This window comes from Euphorbia lathyris, chromosome 4 (genome assembly GCF_963576675.1).
Source record: "Euphorbia lathyris chromosome 4, ddEupLath1.1, whole genome shotgun sequence".
Classification (NCBI taxonomy): Eukaryota; Viridiplantae; Streptophyta; class Magnoliopsida; order Malpighiales; family Euphorbiaceae; genus Euphorbia; species Euphorbia lathyris.
The window spans coordinates 68104821-68114111 of NC_088913.1; the positions used below are offsets into that span (position 1 = coordinate 68104821).

The 9291-nt window shown below is 31.8% G+C and overlaps 1 protein-coding gene across 1 annotated transcript; it reads left to right on the forward strand.

Moving 5' to 3' along the window:
* The first annotated feature begins 3838 nt into the window (after positions 1-3838).
* LOC136226695 (uncharacterized) lies at positions 3839-9245 on the forward strand. The gene is made up of 12 exons (XM_066015319.1): positions 3839-4848; positions 4936-5055; positions 6589-6739; positions 6820-6912; positions 7004-7093; positions 7197-7361; positions 7463-7692; positions 7789-8064; positions 8151-8243; positions 8326-8442; positions 8584-8955; positions 9042-9245. The coding sequence occupies exons 3-12, from the start codon at positions 6592-6594 to the stop codon at positions 9048-9050; spliced, it is 1593 nt and encodes a 530-aa protein (XP_065871391.1). The 5' UTR covers positions 3839-4848; positions 4936-5055; positions 6589-6591; the 3' UTR covers positions 9051-9245.
* The last annotated feature ends 46 nt before the right edge of the window (positions 9246-9291 follow it).

Sequence of the window (9291 nt, forward strand, 5' to 3'; positions counted from 1 at the left end):
AAATAATAAATTAATTTTTTTATAATTGTTTTATAAATTTTATTTTTTTTAATTTTTTTTAATATTTATTGGGGCAATGGCGTGAAGCCACTGGCCCATTTGTGGACATTCCTGTCCACTAGTTCATTAAAAAATTTCAAAAAAATACCATATTTAACCATAGTTAAAAAAACAGCCCATTTAATGAAAATAAATTTCAACTATAATCAACCATGTAATAATCTCTACTTTTGGCCCCAAACAAAGATTTAATCCGTTATTGTGACTATGATATTACTGCATGCAATCGTCCAAGATTTAATTCTTGATGATTTTATGTGGTACTGTTAGTTTTCTCTGTTTTTATTTATTTTGGGGTGTTGGTCCTTTGTAATATATATTACAAAATTGTTTAATATTTTAATTTTAATTTGCAAAGATTATTCGACCTTAACTTTCAATCCACGATTAATATATATTTTAGTAAAAAAGTATAAAAATACACTTTTAGGTTAGACGATTTGTAAAGACAGTTCTTGTGGTTTAAAAGATTGCAAATATGGATCCGTACTTTGTGAATTTTGCAATTAAATGATATGAATCAATTTACCGGTAAAACAATACTCGTGTCTTAGTTAATTTGCAAAGTTCGTTTTCATTGTGTCAAATCAGTCTTTTTTGGAGTAAATAGTCATAGTAACAATTTTTGAAGGAATAATCGAATTTGTAAACTGTAAAAAAACATAGAATACTGTTTGCGAACTTTTAACAACGAAGATTGTCTTTGCAAATCGGTCAAACTACAAAGTTTATTTTATACATTTTCTTATATTTTATGAATTAGTTAAAATTTTCCTTAAAAATTGAAAAGAAAACATAAATATGAGAGGACTTAAATAAAAAAAATTACAAGCAAATACTACATTAATTATTTGAAAATTAAATTTTCATAAGATTTTTCTCAAAAACTGGGCTAAAAGCTATTCTCTTTCTTATATACAATGTTTTCTTAACAAATCTAGATTCTATTTATTTGAAAAGTTTTTAGATTTTCGGGTCAAATACATAAATATTATAATTAAATATAAATTTATAACTAAATCATATCACCAAACTTAATTCTTAATATATCATTAATTTTTATATATTATAATTTTACATCATCATTTAAAAATTCTAGATCCTAATTCATAAATCATAAACCCTATAAAATATATTCTAGACTACTAATTTAGAAATTCTAATCCTTAAAATATATTAAAAGTACCGATTTTATTTGTTTGACATAATTCAAAATCATTACTTAACATAATTGTAGATAGTCTTTTAGATGTGAATTTATATGTAAATTTTCCTACATTTTAATCGACTTTTTTATTTATTTTACTATTAGATTAGAATTTAAAGAATTTATAAATTCACTTTTTAGAATTAATTAAATTTAAGTTTGCTGTATTAAACAATTTAAAGTTTTCTAAAACAAGAGTAATTTAATCTTAATCACTCAATTATATCCTAAATTTTAATAAGCAATTTTACATATATGTAAAAGGGTTGGAAGTGAGAAGGATAGGGTTGTAGAGAGAGAGGTTTTTTCTTGGGTCAATTACATGAATATCATAATGTCACGACCCATCCCACGGACCGTGACCGGCGCTAGGGAACGGGTAAGCTTAAGCTACCGGAACCCGTAGCAAGCCTAAATTAACTTAGTTAATCGATTACATAAATTCATTTTTAAATAAAATATTTAAAAGTATTAAACATTAAGTCATTGCCCAATATAATTTAATAATTACTCGTATATCTGGTACCGCGGTCTAGAATTAGAATTTCATATTAGCTAGAAGGATTAACTAAATAAAAATAAGTGTGCTGCCCGGAAGAAAGATCATGGGCTGCAGCAGACTTCTAGTCACCTGAAAAATTAAAAGAGTCAAACCTCCCATAGTGAATTAATTATATGCAATGCATGAGTAATTTAACATTTATGTTACACACAATAATAATAATCGTAATATATAATATAAATGATCACACAATATGCTTTTTCATAAAATTGTCTTATAAATAAATAGATAGGTGGTTTAATACGTGTGTTGGACCCTAAACCTCAATACACAATCTAATAATCCACCAATAATCACCATTTCACTCATATCCAATAACTGGGGGACCGATAATAACTCAACCGACCACACGCCCAGTTAGCTGGAGGACCGAGAATAACTCAACCGATTCTGTACCCAGCCTCACTTAAATCCAAAATCCACATATCATATAGCCCGAGAATATCTCAACCGAGCTTATCCATATATCACAACATTCACAACATTAGTATCATCAATATCCAATAACCCGATAGTACCTGTGCGCACAAGGTCCTGATGCCGCTCACCAGGAAGCATGTCCATAACACGTATTTATCCACAAATAATTACGTATAAATTATTATAAACAATAACACTTTTATAAGTAAAAATAGTACTTTACTTGAAATACCATGAAATCATTTATTATGAATGCAAATGCAAAATTAAAAATGCATAACATATAATTAACTCACAAATTGCTCATAGCCGACTGTCCTAATTTTCAGGTACTGCTGCTCCTCCTACTGGTTGAGTATCTAAAAGAGATAACACTATTTTTTAGAATTTATATAAGTTTAGGGAAATATTAAAATTTATTTTGTCTCGTTTTACGGACTGTCTACCGAAAATTCGGCAGAGTCTCCCCTATAAAACGAACATCCTCTTAGTAACAACTAGGGTCAACCCTGCAATAAAATACACTTCTATATTCAAAAATATCCAAAGTCCAAACCGGTACCCATAGACTGCAATTATCAACCCGGTTGGACATCAATCATCCGACAGTTCCATAACTGTCAGTAATTCCAATACTTTACTTCCAAAATTACTCATAATCAAATAACATATAAACATATATACTTATAATTCATTTTCATAATACCTATATCAACCAAATTAACTAACCAATAATCTTAAGAGCATAATTAATTAATTATGCTTAGTCCAATCTCCCTTCAACCTTTATTTTTAAAATTATATATTCTGAAATTTATTTAAATAAGGATCCAAAAATCATTTTTAACCCAACTTAATTTATTTTCTTTAATTTCACCCAAATATATACTTTTGTAATTTATAGAAACTAAATGGTAAGGAATTTGACCAAGGTCCAAGAATTAATGTTGCTCCAAATAATATTTAGAATATTCTGGAGTTAACAAAATAATTTTTCTGCACTTATTTCATATATCACCGAAAAATATCACCGGTGGTCGGATCCGCCTATCGGAAAAATTAAAGTTGATTATTTTGAGAAATTAATTAGATCACTTTGTTTCTTATGATTCTAGGAGTCTAGAATCACTCTCAAAACACTCAAATTCGACCGGAAAATTAAACTTTGGTTAGATTTCTTACTTTTTCTAGTGTAGCTCCGATTACACCTCAAAACTCATTGCATGCATCAAAATCTAGTGTATCCATAGGTAAATCGACCCCCTGAGTCCATTTTTGGTGTTAGAATTGCAAAATAATGAACATACACTACAAAAAAAAGAATTATAGGGGACAAGTCTTAGGCATAATTTAAAGTAATTGTCCTTAATTGTATATTTGCAATTACTAATAGGGACTAATTTTAAAAATGTCCCCTTTGCTATTTTAATTTATAATAGGAGACGGAAAAATATATAAAAATATATCATATTAAATTTATAATTTTGATATTAATATTTTGGAGACAAATTAGATAGGAAGTCCTACGCTTTCATTCTAACGGGTTTATTTAATGATCTTTGGGGACAAATCCCTTAATTAATCGAATCTGCAGTGGCTTTTTTATTTCCCTCTTTCTCTTAAAACGTAAAGGAATAAAGGAGGGTTAGGGGATGGCTTTGGAATCAATGACATCAAATCACTTCTTTTGGACTTTCTGGAGTTTGATTCATTGTGCAAAAAACCTCAACAAGCTTTACCTCGATAGTCTATCTAGACTATCTTCTTTCTGTATCAAATGGTTCCCCTGAAGCAAAGATTTGATTTTTTCTTATTATTAGGTCTCGCCTCCTTGGTTTCCTAGATCGATTTTGCAGGTACGAGAATCTGAAATTTTTCATCTCAGTTGTCTTTGCAATCTTAGGGTTTGTGACGAAATCGGTAACACCGAAGGGATTTCAAAGTTAGTTCTTGCTTTAGCGCCTCGTAGTTTCCTCGCGGCTGCCTTCATAAGCACGCGCGGCTTCCTCTGCAGTATCAAAAGTACCTAGCCAGTGTCTGCACCGCCCTATACAGTCACGTATTTCAGCTGACCACCTTCCCCAGGGTCTCTTTCTCACTCCTCTGTCGGTCTTCTGCAATCCAAGACCGCCTCCACCTTCCCGTTTTGCTGCCTTGGATCGGATTCGTTCAGTTTTGTTTCTTTTTAAAGAAGCGGCGGAAGTGGTTCCGAACAAGACGTGTTCGCCAACAACGACGGCGATGCCGTCCAGAACAGGTGGTGTTTGGATTTGAGCCAGAGAATAGGTGGAAATAGTGTTGTAGTGGTAGGCGAGAAGAGAAGAAGAGAAAGGATGTTGTATGGGTGTGTAATTGTAAAGCCACGTCGTGATAGGAAGGAAGTCCAAGGTATCAGTAAATAGAGATGTTTCGGGGTTGTGAAAGAAGGGTAGTGAGAGGAAGTTTTGGTTGTCCATGTGAAGGAATGCTTTTGGAAAAATAATGGAAGGTCTTGTGGAATTAGGACATGACGTTGTGAGGTTGAGTAGTAATTGAAGAGATAAACCAAGTTGGTGGTACAGGGACGTGATTTTCTAATTACAAGAACGTGGCAACAAAGGTGATTTTACTAAATTATATTTTGCTATTAAAAACCTTTATTTTTTTGGAGGAAATAATAATTTGGAGGGAAATTTATCTATTACAGTTATTTCTACCGCCAAAACTTCTATGTCCATCCTTAAAAGGCTCTCTGAAATACAAGTTCAATTTTTGGAGGAGGCTGAGTGCGCAAAGGTTTATCAAACATATCTGCCAATTCATTCAGGTTAGTGCACCAATATAATTTTGGTTATCTGGGTTATTGAATTTGCATCATTATGGTTATATGGTTTCAGATATTAATGCACAATTATCTAATGATTTATTTTGTTTGCCTTTTTTTTCTCTGTTTAACAGAGTATTCTGTATTGAATATTATAAATTTGTTTTGTTTTCATAATCAAGAATGATGGTAACACCTATAGGATTCACATTAAACCAAAGCCAAAGCCAAAGCCTTAGTAGTAAAAGCCAAATGGGTATTACTTGCTCTCACCATATACAGGTAACAATTAAGCCCCCATTATAATGAAATCAGCAGCAATGGAGTATTAGATTGTTTTTATATGGTGTATTAGATCAATGACAATGTTTGTCCCTTATGGTTTAAACCATATTATCATTAATCAATATAACATGGAGTGCATATCTACACAAGGTAAATTAGCTGAAACATTCATCAATGTCTCTTCAGCATTCTAATTATCCATTTTGTCTATGATGCATACCTTAGTGAAAGCCTTTGCCTCTAGTCTTTGTAAAAGAACATTAACAGGACTTGAGATAAGGCCTGCAAAGTAGCACAAACGTTTCTAAGTTCCCTCACAAAATCTGAAAAATTAGAGTATTAAGCCACAAGAAAATGATCCTACAACTTGATTTTGAAGCTTCGTAGAGCTTAAATTACTATCTTTCTTAGTAATGTATCCATGTTTTCAATCAATTATTTCAATTTATCACTTCAAAATCTACCAAAAGTTGCAAAAATAGAAGTTGGGATTGAAGAATCTCCTAGTTGCAAACTAAAAAGTCACTTCCTGGAAAATTGATTTTGTAGTTACTCAAACTAGATAAGGAAGAACAAAACCAGCAATTTTGAATTCATACAAAATGGACATCATTAAGAAGCAACAAAAATTAAAGATGAGTCTGAAACTAGCAGATAGCTAACACTCTTATTGATTCCAAAACTCTTTCAATGAAAAAGCAAGGGAGAAGAAGGGAGAGCAGTTAAGAGAGGGTTGATTAATTATATAAAAATAGTACAGGGACTCCATTGCTGATTTGAGTAGAATGAGGGTTTAATTGATTTTTAGTTCATAGTTTAGGGGCTCAAATGGGATTTATGCCTAACTAATTCAAGAGTAATACTTAATAATGATTGTAAGCCTACTGTTTCTGAAGCTAACTCTCAATAACAGCTTGAGTTGTTGTTTTGTTTTACTAACTGTATTTGGGAATTCACAACTCCGGCTATGAATTGTATTGCTCACAACTTTGAGTTAGGAGTCTTATGTTTCTTGTGTCAGTCATTTTAAATCTACTGGTTCGCTGCCAGTTAACGAGTCAACATGGTAAAGGTGATTATAGTTTTGGAATATAGTTGAGTGATTTCATTTTGTTCATGGAAAATAGGGTCCAAAAACTCATAAGGTGCATTGATTAATTAAGTGATGATTATATTAAAATGTAATGGTTTCTTTTCATTGAATTGTTGAATACGCGATTATTTATTTCAATTGGAAACTTGATTTGACAGATAATGGCAGGCGTTTATACACGCGCAAAGAAGAATAAGAGATTACCTCCAATGTTTAGAGGTCGCCCACCTATCCTTAATGACTATTCTGAGGATGAAACACTTCCACCATCAGAATCTCAAGATTTGAGTAATATGGATGCACCTCAAGGTATTACTATTGAATTACAAAACTATTTACATATTGTTCCTTTTAATATCTATTATATACACTTAAATAATGTTTAACAGTGGGATGGAGATGTATTTCAAGGGAGAACAGTCTTAATGATGAAACTAGAGCTAAAAATACTCTCACACCTACTTCTAGACCATTGCTAGCTGGTATTTTTATATCAAATATTTATTTATCTTATATACTTTATCGGTTACAATATGCATCATATTAAATGGATTAACTTTTTTAATATTTCAGATTTAAGAAATAAAAGAATTAGAGCAAGCATCCTACAAGTACCTGTTCCTAATGCTTCTTTACACCATTGTTCTCATCCATCTGCTTTTGGTATCATTTTTTTATTTAATTTAATAATCATTTTATTTAATGTTATGTATACAAATGTGTAAATTGGTGGTATTTAAATCTTATATTAATTGTGTTAAATTAGATGACATGACGCAAAATTTGAGGAAATCCAATATGTTTGAGACGATTGATGACACTGGTACTCGGCAGTTACAAAAGTCTCGTTCTCTACCACCTACTCTTAATGAGAACAATCAATTTGATGACCCTCGCCAATTAGACATTGAGGCAAATCATTTTAATTCAGGTGATGTTCAATGTTAGTACAACATATAATTGTTTTATAGAGTACGTTGGACCCTTTCTTTTTCTTTATAATTGTTAGTTGTGTTTTGGCATATTCTTTAGGCAGTTCTATTCCGGCAAGGGGGCTATACAAGGGAGCGAATCTTGACAAACTCACAAATAATCGTAAGGATAAGTTAATTGTGTTTATCCCTCCTGGGAAATCTTTTAGACCAATTGGACAACACGAGAGAAAGTTAGCATCATGGTTGGGGTATTGTGCTCGATCTATTAGTGAGTCGTGGGATCAAAATTTAGCCAAGCATAGGCCTCGTTTATGGAACATGATTAAGGTAATCCTATACGTTCTTTTAGATTTGTTCAAAAAATTTAGTAGTTGAATTATTTGATTGTTAGCAATATACGTAATGCCTTTAATTTTTGTTTAGGACTATTTTGATGTTAGTCCTGAGAGTCCTAACAAATGGAAGAGGCTTGAGGAGTTAGGAAAGGTGGAGCAGGATACACCTGAAATGAAAAGATCGAAATTTGAATCTTATTGTTTCTCTGTGATGCGAGTCTTATTTCGCAAGTGGAAACACGAGTTACATAATAAATATAAACAACATTCTAGTGATGAGGAACGACTGAAACATGTTCCTAGAGGCCTTTCTCCAAATGATTGGAAGGACCTGGTGACGTTGTTTGGGAGTAAAGATTTTAAGGTTCAAGTTTATCTATTATGTGATATTTATTTTCAAGTTCTTTTTTCATAACGCAATAAGGTTCTTTAACAATATTTACTTTTCAGGCATGGAGTTCAATTAATTCTGATAATCGTAAATGTCAAAAAGTTGTTGCTTCATCTGGTCCCACCCCTTTTGCACAAGTGGAGTATGATTTGGTAAAAATACATCAACACTGTTAAATATTTTTAAAAGTTGTTGGATAGGTAATGTTCTATAGTTCTTTGATTGATGTTGCAGATCGATGAGGAGACAGGGGAATTGCCAGATGCTTCTGATGTGTGGATGGCCACTCATTCAATATTGGATGAAGAAGGTCAAAATCACTTTCGCGATTCGGAATCAAGAAGGCTATATGTAAGTACATAATTTAAACAATATAGAGTTATTATACAATATTTTAAAGAAATTAGAATTGCATTTTATGTTTTACTAATTGTATGATTTTAATTATCTTTTTATGGCTCATAATTAATAGTAATTTTCCACATATTTTAGGAAGAAATGAAAAGGATTGAGAATGAACCAAGAAATGAAAATGAGTCGGATCCTACACCAGATGATGTTCTACAACAGGTATTTGGAGTTAGGTCCGGATATGTTCGTGGAAAAGGAATGGGATATAAAGCAAGTACTAAGGGAATGGTATGTAGCGCTAGAAAGGATGATGTAGACGAGCTGAAAAATGAGGTGGCAATATTAACGGAGAAATTAAAGGCACAAGAAGAGCGTGAAAAAGCACAAAAAGAGCGGGAACAGGCTCTAGAAGACCGCTTTCAATCATATTTTAAAGTGATGGATGCCATAGCAGCACAAAATAGTTTGGGTACACAAAGTCAGAATTTAGAAAGGAGTTCGCAAAATGGCTCGGTAATAATTCGAAATTACAAATAATTAATACTTACATTTAAATATATCATATTATTGATTGATTGGTTTTGATTTCTACTTTATAGGAGGATTAATATAAATTATGGAACCGTAAAGATTGCCGATTGGAGTGGATGATGAAGAAGGATAATTCAAGCTTTATAAAACTAAAACCGATGAAGGAGAGATTTGCTATGTTCCAAGTATCATTTTATTATTATTCGCATGTGTTTAGGATATTGAATGGTTGCATTATGTTCTTTTTATTCCAAAACTCGTTCTCCCTTCAATTAATACTGTGAAACTATACCAACGCCAGAAAAACAGAATAACACC

Excerpts from the sequence above, each read along its gene's own strand:
- LOC136226695 (XM_066015319.1), top strand. The coding sequence starts at position 6,592 with ATGGCAGGCGTTTATACACGCGCAAAGAAGAATAAGAGATTACCTCCA. Across the intron at positions 6,913-7,003 it reads TTCTAGACCATTGCTAGCTG|ATTTAAGAAATAAAAGAATT; the intron begins GTATTTTTATAT and ends TTAATATTTCAG. Across the intron at positions 7,094-7,196 it reads TTCTCATCCATCTGCTTTTG|ATGACATGACGCAAAATTTG; the intron begins GTATCATTTTTT and ends GTGTTAAATTAG.